Below are 15438 nucleotides of genomic sequence, written 5' to 3'. Positions count from 1 at the left end.
AAATCTCTCTATTATATCTCCCCCTACCACCTTTCTTCCAAAAAATACATATTGAGATCTTTGTTTGTCCCCATACTCTTTATGATGAAGACCACTGACCATTTTAGTAGCCTCCCTCTGGACTGACTCCTATCTTTTTGAAGGTGTGGTCTCCACAATTGTACACAGTATTCTAAGTGAGGTCTTACTAGAGTCTTATAAAGGGGTATCATCACCTCCTTTTCTCTACTGGCCATTCCTGTCCCTATACCCAAGCATCCTTTTACCTTTCACCATTGCCTTTTCTACCTGTTTGGCCACCTTAAGATCATCACATACGATCACACCCAAGTCCCACTTATCTTTCATGCACAAAAGTTCTTCACCCCCTAAACTATACCATTCCCTCAGGTTTTTGCAGCTCACATGCATGACCCTGCATTTTTTAGCATGAAATATTAACTGCCAAATTCTAGACCATTCCTCTAGCTTCACTAAGTCCTTCCTCATGTTATCCACACCATCAGGGGTGTCTACCCTGTTGAAGATTTTGATGATATCTGCAAAGAGGCAAACGTTATCAGACAGCCGTTCAGCAATATTGCTTACAAAAATGTTAAAAAGAAGCAGCCCAAGAACCAAACATTGTGGCACAGCACTGGTAACATCCCTTTCCTCAGAATGAGCTCCATTTACCATTTATTTATTTATTTATTTATTTATTCATTCATTCATTCATTCATTCATTCATTCATTCATTCATTCATTCATGACATTTATACCCTACATTAGCCTGAAATAGACTCAAGTTCAATGTGGCTTACAAACAAAACAATAAAGTGAATAAAAAATAATAATGTACACAATTTAATACAAATTACAATAAGTTCAAGAAGCAAATTAATACATTACCCTCTGTCCCCTTCCACTCAATCATTTTAGGGCCCATACTGAGGGCACTCAGTTTGTAGGATATTAAGGCTGGGCTGTCTTACTCAGGACTGACATAGTTAGCATTGTAAATAAATAATAAGAACATAATTGTCATAAATTCAGCTCCACTGCAGTTTTTAATCATTGAGTCAAATTGCACCTCACAGGTGTCTAATACAATTTTTCTTGGTCTGGCTGTGCTGCTTCATGATAGCATTGGGTTTTAACTCTTTGATTTCCCCAGCGCGCCACACAAGAGCTACATGACAAAGTTCCGTTTTATTTCTGCAAATGCATCTTTAAAGACATCTGGGGATGTGCACGTTTTCTGTTTCTGTAGTTAATCAAGATCTAGAATGTTGCGTAGAAACTTTCTGCAAGCCATTTGCATTGACTGGATACAATTTATGGAGTATTGATTGTAGGGGAGGCTATGTGTTGTTGTTGTTTTTTTTTGGCATGCAGAAAGGAATATAAAAACATTCATTCTTGCTGATATATGGCTAAGTTTAAAAAAAATAATGTGCATTATTGATTTTGTATTCATACAAATATGTATGTTTGTTTTTTACTGCCTCCAGCTGCTGGCTTTTATTGTAAGTACCTTGAATATAAGGCACATTTTTTTTCACAGTGGAAAAGGTTTCTCAGAATTGCACTGTTAGCAAATGTTAACCATACCCTTCTGAATTCATATGGAAGCAATACACTGCATTTCTTTCTGTGTATACTATTGTGGGCCTGGTACATGCTTTTGTTGGTGGAACAATACTTTTGAATTCTCATGCCTGAGCATGCACCTGGATACTGAATGACAGTCACCCATGTGGAAAGGTAAATAATCTAAGGGGCCCTTTTACTAAGCTGCATAGATGCCAACATGCGCCAATTTGGAGTTACCGCCAGGCTACCGCGTGGCTCTTGCAGTAATTTCATTTTTGGCGCTCGCCCGAAAAAGAATTTTTATTTTCTGACGTGCGTCAAGTGGCATTTGATGTGCATAGGTCATTACTTCCCGGTTACCGCGTAAGACCTTACCGCTAAGTCAGTGGCTGGCGGTAGGGCCTCAGACCCAAAATGGACGCGTGCCAATTTTTATTTTGCCGCACGTCCATTTTTGGCAAAAAATTTTAAAAAGGCCTTTTTTTTTACAGGCTCGCTGAAAAATGGATCTGAGCATGGCCAAAACCCACACCTACACTACCGCATGCCATTTTTCAGCTCACCTTAGTAAAATGAACAGAAAACATAACACATTCAGTAATTAAAAAAAATACAAACTCTTATCTATAAAAATCTTACTTTGTTGTCCTCCTTTTCCTTAAATCTGTCGGCCATTGAAAGTTTCTTAACTCAATATTTCACTTATTGAAGTAAGATCCTAGCTTTGCCACTTTCTTTATTTTAGAAATGTATTTATTGAACTAATAGACAATCGTCAAAAGCAGAGTGATTACAGTAAAGATCAATCCCAAAAAACTCCTTACCCCACCCCATTCCAACTTTTAAAGAGATAAATATGTGTCTTACATGGGTATGTGTGTGTGTGATTATTTTTTTGTTGTTGTTGCAGATATCCCAGATCAGGTCATAAGAGTTTTCAAAGCTGATCAGCAGAGCTGTTACATCATCATCAGCAGAGACACTACAGCTAAGGAAGTTGTCAGCCACGCCTTGCACGAGTTTGGCTTGACAGGGGCCTCCGAAACACATTCCCTGTGTGAAGTTTCCGTCAGTCCTGAAGGAGTCATTAAGCAGAGGCGGCTTCCAGACCAGTTCTCTAAATTAGCAGACAGGATCCAGCTCAATGGAAGGTACAAGTGTTCTCTAATGCTCTGCTTCTCCAAAGTTTAAATGTTCACCAGAAATGAAAGACCTCAGATGTTCAAGGAGAGCATCAGCTGGTGAAGTTTCACTGATCCGGTATGTTCCTGGGAAGTGTTTAATATACAGAATAGAGGTCGACTGAAACTGGGGGAGGGGGGGGGGGGGGGAACAGTTTCAGTCGACCTCTGTTCTGCATATTAAACACTTCCCAGGAACAAACCTTTATTCGACTCCGAAGCTGCTACTGAAGCTGTCTCAGCGTTTTTGGTCGAAACTGAAAACTAAAATTTGATTGTGTGAATGTGAACCAATGAGGCCTACTGGGATTGTCAAGAGCTCTCAGTCAGCAGCCTTCTGCTAAACTCACATGAGCTTATTATCCTCCAGGTCCAGGAACTGATAAGTACAGGCTGACAACTGGGAGAACCATTTTTTTTTTAATTTATAGAAGTTTTTATTAAGCATTGTAAGACCAAAACAGAACATCCTCAGCTCAGTACAGTACAGAGTCCACACTTATGTGTAGTCAAACAGTACATGACATAGAGAAAAACACCATCAAAACCACAATGCTATTAAGAAGGACTTCATAAGAAGTCTGACACGTTTAGGTTCCAAAGTCAATGCAGATGTAGTTCAATATTCTCTGAGACAGGACCATTGTGAGAATGTGTTAAAAAAAAAAAATCATGATTACCAGCTTTTTATGCTTACCCAACCTGTGCACAAGTAATCTGAATTAGTTGGGGCTTGTACAAACTCTTTGGTTTGACTATTGATGTTATCACAGCATGGATTACTGTGGTCAAACACATCCTTTTATATATGGAGAGAGATTTTTTTAATTGCCGCAGGTGACAGAAACAGAGCAAGCTCAATCTCTTAGTAGTCCCGGGGCAAACAAGTGCATTGAGCTCCTTCCATCATAATATAAGTATTTTTTTATTTTTTAAAGATTAAACATTGCAGGCTTTTTGGTAATAGGCTGCCTAAGTGTAGCTGTTCACCTTTACCTAACACAGGTATAGTGGACTGGCTGAAGTAATGAGCTGCTCAAAATTATTAGGGTACGGTGACCTCGATCGACAGCACGGCCAGGATGATGGATCTTTCAGATATTGCAAAACACGGGGGGGGGGGAATCATCTAGATGCAGTATGAGCAAAGAAACTTAGGGTAGGAAAGTGATGCTCACAGTAGATGCACTTACAGAATGCAAAATTCGCCCCCTGCTGTTACCAAAGTAAACAAAATGGGATTTCTTTGCCATTGTGTCTCTAGGTTTCTCTCTCTCTGTACACACATATCTGACCTGCAGCAGAGTTTTTGAATGGATGGCTGTTCTGAGAAGTACGGCGTAGAATAGAATAACAATTTAGTTCAATGATATGATGAAAAAATAATGAAGCGACTTTAGGGTTTAAAGAAAACAGACTTTTCTGCCAGGTTCTTAGAGTCACAGGTGCACATAACAATAAAATTCATCAAGCCAGCATTCTTTTGTGTGTTTTCACAAGCTTCAATGGTTCTGTTACTTCATAGCTTCAGAAGGAGCAACCAAATAGAAAAAATAATTTTATTTAATTCCCCTCGCTAGGAGCTGAAAGCCAAAGTCACATGGAATCTGTTAGACGGGCCAACTCTTTCATTCTCACTCTTTTAGGCTTTGACATGCATGTCCTTGTGTCCAGTTAACATTTCTCTGGATTGAGAATGATAAAATGATGCTGTACCTTCAAATCTCTTATTAGGAATGTTGGGGGAAAACAAAATTACTAGAAACAATGGCAAAGAAACTGTAGCACATGTGCACTTGCAAGTAAGCAGGACATTTTCATAATTTTCCTATCATTTTTACATGAAGGTATTATCTGAAGAACAACATGGAAACGGAGACTCTGTGTTCCGACGAGGATGCCCAGGAGCTGCTCAGAGAGAGTCAGATCTCTGTCCTTCAGCTTAGCACCATCGAGGTAGCCACGCAACTGTCCATGAGGGACTTCGACCTCTTTCGTAACATTGAACCCACAGAGTATATTGATGACTTGTTCAGACTGGACTCCAAAACAGGGAGTGCTCGCCTGAAACAGTTTGAGGAAGTGATTAACCAGGAGACATTTTGGGTCGCTACAGAAATCCTGAGGGAGGCCAACCAGATGAAAAGGGTGAAGATAATCAAGCATTTCATTAAGATCTCCCTCCACTGCCGAGAATGCAAGAATTTCAATTCCATGTTTGCGATTATAAGGTAGAGTATTATTCTTTGATTTATATTTTGCATGCTCATAATCTCTCATGGGGTGATGATTCATACTTTAAAGAGACACTGAGGAGTTGTTGATTCCTTACTTTCCTGGGTGTGTTTTATATTCTAGGACCAAAATTGCTGCAGGGCCATGGGGGGAGGGGGGAGGCAAAATTCCCCAGGCCTGGCCTTGGGAAGCTTCTGCCTGCCTGCTTCCAGGTCTGTCCTCTCCTGCTCCTGCATGCTGCCCAGCACCTGGATGATTACATTAGCGTGATATCGCATTAATGCAATCATCCAGGTTCCGGCATGGATAGGAGCAGGAAAGGATAGACCATGGGAGCAAGCAGGCAAGAAGAGACTTGCTGGTGCCAGGCCCAGGTCCCCTCTTGGAGGCAGAGACAGAAAGGTAAGGGGGTGGGTTGGAGTGGCGGCAGTGGCATAAGTGGGCTGGTGCTGGCCCGCAGCAGTCCGGTTCTGCCCCGGGCCCAGCAACAAGGCCTCCCCCCCCCCCCAACCCCCACTTTGGCATTCCCTCCCCATGTATTTATGGTATTCAGACCAATCTTGCAAGGTTTAGAAAAGATCTTGTGAGGTATTTTTGGATTCGTAGTTGTATTGCTGTATTTGACTGTGGATGTGAATTTAGGACTGTTTTATATTGTGTGTGTTTAATAAGATTGCATATTTAGGTTTGTATCTGGTAATATTATTTTGTGGCAGCATCTGTACATCACACTTATTTTCCTTTAGAAGGGCGGTCGAACTAATATTAGGAGAAAACCTGAAGCAGTGTGACTGGATCAACTTGAATAGTGACCCAAATTACTAGAAATATTTTGTTCAATAACAAATGAGGACAGAGGGCTGTAAAGTTCTGTTTTGACATGTCTTAGTGACCATAACTGTAATTTTTTTTGGGGGGGCCCAGCATTTTTCTCTTGCTCCTTTGGGTTACCAGCTCACTTGGAACCAGCATCTACCGGGTTACGTTGTCATGAGCCTTCATTCAGAACAACCCAGGGTATTTGTCCAGTTTATAAGAGCCATCCTCCCCCCTCAATTTCCATCTGGTCCTGCCATCGGAGAGCCTTGGCCAGGGAGTTGCACCCCGAATCTAATCGTCATCTCCACTAATTCTATAAGTGCACCAAGTGGGGCTCAAAGGGAAGTTAAGTGCCAAGATGGGGGTGAAATGACAGGCACCTAAGTGCACTGAGGCGCTATTCTGTGCATAGGGGGCCGGGACATGGGCATTCTGACTATTTTGTACACCTGCCATAGAGGTTTGTATCTAAATTTAGTATTCTAATTGTGGATTTACACTAGTATTTCTATAATGAATTAAGCACACAAATTTGGTGTTATAGAAGAGTAGCTTAGCACCTAACATTTAGCACCTTTTATAGAATTGCCCCATATGTACAAAGGCTGAAATCCACTCCCCCCCACCCCCCCCTTCCCACCCATGGGCTGAAAATGCTGCCTTTGCAGATTCCCAGCTGGGCTGGAAAACAAAAATCCAGCCAGGGCATCCAACCCAAGTGTACAGAGACATTGGAATGACATGCACTGTGGAAACGGGCTGCTCTGGGCTTTGTTTCATTCATTTTACGGTTCCTGATTGTCTGAAGTTCGCTAGCTTACCTTATAGATCACCATGTGGTGCAGTGAAACCACTCTCTTGAACAGAACCTGCAAGCAGAGCTACTATGTATCTGTCTGGTTATAAAGACTTTCGAGAGCTTTTTAAATAAATGAGCATTGTGCAGTTCGTGCCTTGCATTAAAACCCTTTAGTGTCCAATGTTCCCATCAATCTGTTCCCATATGGCTTATTATGGGAACATTGGACACTAAAGGGTTAACTTGCAAAAATGTTTATAATTGATTTAGTTATGTAATAATTGTTGGATTATTTGTAGTAAATAATTAGCAGATTTTAGTACACACAGCTTCAGCTTTAGAAATGTTAATTTCTTTCTTCATCTCTCTCTCATTCACCCCAGAATAATTCACTGCTGAGTCACTTTAAAGTTGAAGTAACAAAACATCTGTTTACTCACAGTTTGTAGTTAGATTATAATCAGACAGGCTTATATATACATATTACTATACATTTGTATTATCAGCTCCTTCCATGTGCTTAGATGGTAATGGATGCTCACACCACCATAGATCCTCTCAGGTTAGGAGAGATCATGAGCTCCATGTGCTCCATGTGCTCCATCTAACCCCCACAGGAAGTTGCATAGCTGTGTGACCTCTCTAAGTAATTCACATCAGAGGTCACAGAGTAATCACAGAGAAAAGATTGCTGACAGGCAATGCATGTTAAAATACAATACATTCCAACAAACCCCTTCTCATGCATAACTGTCATGCAATTATTTATTCATACAAAGTCCAAGCTTTATACGCAGATTCACAAAACGTTCTCTGGGTAACGGTTTGGTCATGATGTCAGCTGTCATCTCACTGGTGTGACAATAGTGTAGACTGATGACCCCTTCTTTCGCCAACTCTCGCACGTTGTGGCACTTTGTCGCGATGTGCTCGGTGCGCGACTGAACCCCGTCACTCTGTGACAGTCGGATGCAGCTCTGATTATCCTCCACTATCTGGATTGGTCTCTGTTCAGCTATTCCAAAATCCAGCAAAAGTTTTTCAATCCACATCAGTTCTCTGCACGCTTCCGATACGGCCACGTATTCAGCTTCTGTAGAAGACAAACTCACAATACTTTGTTTATGACTGGCCCATGAAATTTGTACATTTCCATACATAAACACATATCCACCCGTGGATTTATAATCAGAATGATCCCCTGCCCAATCCGAATCACAGCAACACACTAGCTTTGGATCACTATTGGCTGAAATCTCCAATTTACAATCAATGGTACCCTCTAAATACCCCACCATCCTTTTAACTGCAGTCCAATCTGATTTGGTAGGTGAGCCGACCCCTCCGCTCAAAATCCCCACTGCATCCGCCACACCAGCCCTGTATGTGGTAGCCAGACATAAAAGCCCACCCATGGCCGATCTACATTGGACGCTATCTGGCAAAGGCTCTCCCACTGTTTCATCCTTCAGAAAACCAGTGACCATGGGAGTGCCCACAACCTGGGCATCCTGCATACCCAAACCTTCAATAAGCTCATTTACTCTCTGCTTCTGGCTTAGAAGATAAGAACCATCATTTTGTTTCTCAATTTCCACACCAAGATAGTATGACACATTACCCAGCTCTCCTATCTCAACATTCAGGTCTAAACACTCTACAATGCCCCTGTACTCCTGCTCACTCTTGCTTGCAATGAGCAGATCATCAACAAAAGCCAAAATGCATGCATATTGTCCATTTGTGCACCTAGTGTACAAGCATTTATCTGCTCCACCCTGCCCAAATCCCAAATTTGTCAATATTTCATGCAATTTTTCATTCCAACATTTTGCACTTTGCTTCAATCCACAAAGACCCTTGTTTAATTTACACACCAGCTGTCCTTGCTTTGTATCCATGAAACCTGTTGGCTGTTCCATGTACAAGTCCTCAGCCATCTCTCCGTGAAGAAACGCTGCTTCCACACCAATGTGGTTGACCTGCATGCCCCCCGAGACTGCAATGCTCAGAAGTGTTCTGATTGTCGTGTGTTTCACCACAGGTGCAAACACTTCATCAAAATCTTCTCCATATTTTTGAAGATATCCCTTTGCCACTAATCTGGCTTTATACCTTTCCACTTTTCCTTGTGCATTCCTTTTTAACTTGAATACCCATTTGCATCCTATAGCTTTCTTGCCAGGAGGTAATTTTGTAAGAATCCAAGTATTATTTTTATCCAATGCATCAATTTCTTCTTGTGCAGCTTTACGCCATTCAGCAGCTTCTTCTGCTGGCATTTTCTCAATCTCATCCCATGTTAAGGGCTCTTGAGCTTCTGCTGACTTTGTTAGGTAAGACAGTCTTGGGGGTGGAACACCTTTGTTTTCCCTGGATGAGCGTCTGACAACAGGTTGGTCTGACCTTTCCGCATCCTCTAAATCTGAGAGTCCTTCTCCAATTGATTCCCCTTCTCCAACTGTACTGTCTTCTTCAATGATCCTTTCTGTGTCTGTTTCCTCTGCCTGTTCCTCGTTAGATACAGGTGAGTTGCTTTCAGACATCTGCCTTGGTATGGCATTTATATACACTGGCATGTCTATTATGGTTCTAGTTTCATATTCTGGATGATAAGGCTCATCTGGGATAATCCAGCCTTTATCAACCCTTTTGTTTTCATCAAAATATGTAACATGTCTTATGCCAACAATGCCAGTTTTCAGATTCAAAATTCTATATCCTTTGTGTCCTGGAGCATAGCCAACTAAAATGCCCCTTTCTGTTGTGGAATCCAGCTTATGCCTTCTTTGCTTTGGTACATGAGCATATGCTGTACTTCCAAATGTTCTTATGTGTGACAGGTTTGGCTTCCTACCATGCCATGTCTCATGTGGTGTGCGCTCAGCGCCTTTAGTTGGCATTCTGTTTTGTAGGTACACTGCTGTGAGAATGGCTTCCCCCCATAGTCTTTTAGGGAGATTGCTATCTGACAGCATACATCTGGTCATTTCCACAAGTGACCTAAATTTTCTCTCTGCAACAGAATTTTGCTCTGGTGTATAAGCTACTGTTGTGATATGCTGAATGCCTTCTTGTTCTAAAAATGTGCGCATGCTTTGTGAAGTGAACTCACCACCATTGTCGGTCTGAAGAACCTTTGGTTTTCTTTCAAATTTATTGCTCACCATGGCTACGTATTTCTTCAGCATGTCTGTGACTTGACTTTTCTCTTTCAGCAAATAGGCCACACAATATCTAGAGAAATCATCCAAGAATATTAGCACAAATCTGTTATTTCCCAATGATGGGATATTAAACGGTCCACATAAGTCACTGTGTATTAAGTCCAGCACTTTATTACTCCTATTTCCTGTGTATGCAGGAAATGAGGGTCTCACACCTTTTTGAGTAACACAGTCTATGCATTTCTCCATTTTACCAGCATCTGCACTTATCTGAATGCCAGTGGCTAGTTGCTTACTGTAAAGATCCTGGATCACCTTAGAATCACGATGTCCCAGGCGGCGGTGCCAGATTTCCAGACTACATTTACCATCATTCTTCCTTACTTGCGCCATATGTGAGGCTTCACCTGAAATGTTCAGCTTATAAACATCATTATGCATAAAAGCTTCAGCATACACTTCATCATTTTTAGAGATTGTGCACTTACTGTTTTCAAAATGAATCACAAATCCCTTCTTATCTAATGTAGATACACTAAGCATATTGCAAACTGCTTGGGGAATATACAAGACATCACTTACAGGAATTTCTTTAACTTCATTAGACACTTTGCATTTTAAGAATCCAATACCTTTTGCTTGGATCTTAGCAGTCCCTGCGTTTGCAGTTTTAAGAATACCTTCCTCTGGACACATTTCCTGAAAGAAATCCTTACAATTGGTTAAATGGCATGTGCTCCCTGAATCCAAAATCCAAGTACTTTCATTTGAATTATTATTTACCATAGTCAAAGATTTTTCTGCCATTAGAAAGCCCTTGTGTTTATCTTTGTCCTTCATACATTTCCTGGTTTGAAAATTCTTTAGTTCCATTGGCTTAGGTGAGCTAGAGGGAGTGTTTTGTGTTTCCTTACACCATTTAGATACATGTCCCTCCTTTCCACATGAATAGCAAATCAGCTTGCCCTTGGGTGGAGTTTTCCCATAGCTCCGCCTTCCTCTGTTCTTTGCCAAGAAATTTGTTTCATTTCTCTCTGACTTGCTTTGAGAACACATCTCCTCAGAATCATTTATTATGCATTCCTGCCTTAGTTTTGATGTTTCCTGTTCAAAAGATTGCCCTTCAATGGCCTCATTTACAGACCTAAAAACATCAAACTTCTTTGATAGTGAGGTAAAAAGAAATGCTCTTTTCAATGCATCACACATGGGAATTCCAGAAAGTTCTAACTTTTGAAATGAAGACATAAGATACATAATGTGATCATTACATTTACTTTTATCCCTTAATTTGGTTTCATTCAACTCTGCCAACCAAATTGGTTGCTGCTTTGCATATGTAGTTGCATACATAGTTCTCAGCTTACATAAAATGTCCTTTGGTGTATCTTTTCCCTCCACTAATATGGCTTGTTTCTCTGAGAGAGCTTCCAAAAGCATGCACTTCACATAATAGTTTGCATTGTCCCATTCAGCCATATTTTCAGCTGTTCTGTCTTGGTCTAAGCATATATCTAATCTTTTTGCTCGAAGGAGACATATGAATCTTAGTTCCACTGCTGATAATTAAACTCATTTAATTTAGGCACCTTGAGAGAATAGAACAATGGTGAATTTCTTCCCTCAGCCATTTTCTTAGCCTTCTGTCTGCTGTGTGGGGGGAGAGAGAGACAGACTGAATCTTTCCTTTAAAACTTAAGAGAAAAATGTGGCCTTTTTTTTTTTTTTCTGCCTGGTAATATTTCTCTTCTTTTTCAATTCCTGGCCCCTGGGCCCATAACCCTTTTGTTGGATTATTTGTAGTAAATAATTAGCAGATTTTAGTACACACAGCTTCAGCTTTAGAAATGTTAATTTCTTTCTTCATCTCTCTCTCATTCACCCCAGAATAATTCACTGCTGAGTCACTTTAAAGTTGAAGTAACAAAACATCTGTTTACTCACAGTTTGTAGTTAGATTATAATCAGACAGGCTTATATATACATATTACTATACATTTGTATTATCAGCTCCTTCCATGTGCTTAGATGGTAATGGATGCTCACACCACCATAGATCCTCTCAGGTTAGGAGAGATCATGAGCTCCATGTGCTCCATCTAACCCCCACAGGAAGTTGCATAGCTGTGTGACCTCTCTAAGTAATTCACATCAGAGGTCACAGAGTAATCACAGAGAAAAGATTGCTGACAGGCAATGCATGTTAAAATACAATACATTCCAACAATAATATATATAATGTACACTGCTTCTGGGTGGAAAACAGAGCTAGTCTCTTCTCTCATTATGCTATTAATTGAAAATAACAATAAATCTAATTGACTATTTAAAGGTTTATCTTTTTTTTTCCCACCTGTTAGTCTTTATCTGCCCCTTGGGCTTCCAGTTCAAATTTGGAGCTGGCCAAAGGTTTTTCCCTTTATTTGATGTCCCCTCTCAGCTGTCTTTAGGCCAGTTATTGCAGTGACAGTGTGGGGCCAGAGTTTTTATACCAGGGCTCGTTTCAGAATCCTACAATCATGGGCCTTAAGATCTAGATTAAACACTGGTCTACTTAATCTCTCTCTCTCCCTGCCAATTGTGGGGCACAGACCGCAGAAAGCTGCCCGACACCAATCCTACATCCCAACTACTGGAGATGTCATCGAAGCCCACTCCAGTTATGAGGTCATTTAAATTTTGTATGTAGTTAAGAAAACACAGTCAGATTATTGGCATTTATATACAGATGTGCAACATATGCACGTATTTGAGAGACAGATGTTAACACCCAGTTGATAGAATCCCTGTTGAACATGTCAATAAATCTCTTGCCTCTAGAGGTTGTCCCTCCAGAAGCTGGTTGGAGGCATGTTGATGGGACAGTATGGCAGGGCAGGCTTTACTGCTCTTCAGGCTATACTGCACTATTTCTATGAACTCAAGGAGGATTTTATTTATTTATTAATTAATTAATGAATGACGTTTATACTCCACATTAGCCCGAAAGAGATGGCTTACAAACTTTTTGGCCTCCAGAAAGATTATAAAAACAAAATAGATTTTTTTGTTGTCATATCTTTAAGGCAGCATTTACTTCCGGGATATAAGTCTAAGCTGCTTTTTTTGGGTTCTGCCGTTATTTTTGCAAGCATCACAAAGAGCATTATATACATAATGGATGTCTGATTAACTCATTCCCTGGTTTGATCTGAAGTGTCTCCTGTTTTCTGGCTTAGCTGCTGGTGGTGCTGATGGTGCTACAGAAGCAGTACTACTACTACTACTGATCATTTCTATAGTGCTACTAGATGTACACAGCGTTGTACACATTATATACGGGTACTTTCTCTGTCCCTAGAGGGCTGACAATCACTTTTTTGTACCTGGAGCGATGGAGGGTTAAGTAACTTGACCAAGGTTACAAGGAGCTGCAGATGAAATCAAACCCAGGTTGCCAGGATCAAAGCCCTCTGCACTAACCATTAGGCTGCTACTCCACTCCATTGTTCACAGCACCCCACCCCCCACCCCCAGAGGTCGAGGAGGAGTCATGTTCATTGTTTGAGGGTGACATTTAGTTGTTGGATATAGCGCCGTTTGCAGGTTTCCAAAGAGAACCCTAATGTATATCCCCTAGCTCAAGGGCCACCCTTCAATGACTAGATTAGGTACTTTGGGGTGAGGGATGGGAGAAGGTTAAAGAACAGAAGATAAATCTTCTGTTCTTAAACTTTCTCCCATCCCTCGCCTCAAAGTACCTAATCTAGTCAGGTAATTGTGAATGAAAGCTCATGGCACCAAATCCCAGACCCAACTCTGATTAAGACGGAAGCCCAAAGGAGCCAGGAGAAATTGCCAGGTAATTCTCCCCTCCCTTGCCAAATAACCTCTTGCCCTTCAGTTACTTAGGGGCTAATGTTTTGTCTTGTTTTCATGGTAACTATTTTTTAGTGGATTAAACCTTGCATCGGTCACGCGACTCAGAGGCACCTGGGAAAAATTGCCGAGCAAGTATGAAAAGCTGCTGCGAGACCTCCAAGATCTGTTTGATCCGTCTCGAAACATGGCCAAGTACCGCAACACGCTCAGCAGTCAGAGCATGCAGCCTCCCATCATCCCCCTCTTCCCAGTCGTCAAGAAGGATATTACATTTCTTCACGAAGGTATCTCACGCACATCACAACCGTGCTCACAGGCTCAGGAGGATATTAAAACCACCTGTATTGTAATTTTTCTAGACCACAAATAATTAAAGGGGTTTTTTTTTTTACTAAAATGCATTCAGCCCGATATTCAGCGCTATCTAATCAGCCAGTAATAGTTCTAGGCTAGTTAAATAGCGCTTTAACTGACTGATGCGAATATTCCGCGGGAGATAAGCTGATTATTTCCCGCTGAATATTTGCAGTCAATGCTTATTGGATAACTGGCTATATCGCGTGATATAGCCGGCTGTCTGCTAATATTTAGTGCATTGCTGGCTAAGTTTGGCGGCAGAATTATGCCACCGAAATAGCAGGCCTTAACTGGCCTGCTCTGAATATTGATTTGGCTGGTTAAGTTGAAATGGCCAAAAATAAAGTGGAAATTCAGTGCTGGTCATTGGAAACAGCCTGGTATTGAATATCTGGGCTGACCGCTGACTGCTAGAGTCAGCCTGGCTAACTCCTGTGGTCTTGATATCGGCGTCATTAAGTCTTGGGCCTACTGTTCTATAATGTGGGATTCTAATGTGTGGTAAGCCCAAAACTAATATTGCATCAAGAAGAGGTGTTCCCATTTATTTTCATTTCAGATTGATTTGATTTTATTCATTTGATATACTTCTTAACACCCGAATGCTCCAAAGCAGTTGATGGCATTACAGTAAAAACAATATAAAAATATAATATACAACAATTGCAATACAATAGGGTAGTAATTATTGTGCGCCAATGTCCCCATTAGTGCATGGTATCTGCAGGAAGATAATGCGGGGCCACTTACTGCTTCTTATTTTGGGGGTGCCAGTTAACACATGCTAAGTATAATGCGCTAGCTGCCAAACGCTTCCATGCCCACTCTCCATCCATGTCACTCTCCCCCTCAGAGAAAAGTTCAGAGTACAGGCTGCGTCAGGGGCATACAGTACATTTACAGAAACCTTCCTCCAGGGCTTTTTTTTCATTGCTGGAAACACCTCCTCTCAGCAAAGGACACTGAGGCTTCTGTAAATGTACTGTATGCCCCTGACGCATCCTGTACTCTTGGCGAAACATGACCATGTCGGGCATCTGAGTGTGAACCCTGGGAGCATTAATACGATTTATTAAAGACTGCATTTTCTTCACCGAGGTTGGCTTTTTGTTTTTGCTCCATGGTGGATATTTTGGACAGATTGCCTTCTTGTTTTCTTACTCCTAGATTCAGGCTGCCAACATTTATGCCAGCTCAGGAGCAAGGGTTACTGTTAGTTTATTAACTTTGTATGTAAATTGTGATTCCACCCACGCTGTGCTCAAACTCTGCCCCAGAACATGCCTACGTCCAGTTGCGGGTAACGCATGGTGTAATTTTACAAAGCAGCGCTTCTTCTGCTGTCTCCCTATACTCTGGGTGGCAGCTTTTGTCGGCCCATTGCGTTTTGAAGTGGCAGTTCCCGAGGAAGCTTTTTAAGTGAAATGGAGGGCTCCATTGAGTA

The 15438-nt window shown here is 41.3% G+C and overlaps 1 protein-coding gene across 1 annotated transcript in view; it reads left to right on the top strand.

Moving 5' to 3' along the window:
- The window catches only part of LOC115475536 (rap guanine nucleotide exchange factor 6-like), a 78805-nt gene that overhangs the window by 30352 nt on the left and 33015 nt on the right, over positions 1-15438 (top strand). The window contains exons 11-13 of the mRNA XM_030211317.1: positions 2486-2726; positions 4604-4987; positions 13710-13921. Of these exons, the coding sequence (XP_030067177.1) occupies positions 2486-2726; positions 4604-4987; positions 13710-13921 (837 nt within the window). The remainder of the gene's footprint in view (positions 1-2485; positions 2727-4603; positions 4988-13709; positions 13922-15438) is intronic.

This window comes from Microcaecilia unicolor, chromosome 8 (genome assembly GCF_901765095.1).
Source record: "Microcaecilia unicolor chromosome 8, aMicUni1.1, whole genome shotgun sequence".
NCBI lineage: Eukaryota > Metazoa > Chordata > Amphibia > Gymnophiona > Siphonopidae > Microcaecilia > Microcaecilia unicolor.
This window is presented reverse-complemented; position numbering and strand designations above follow the sequence as displayed.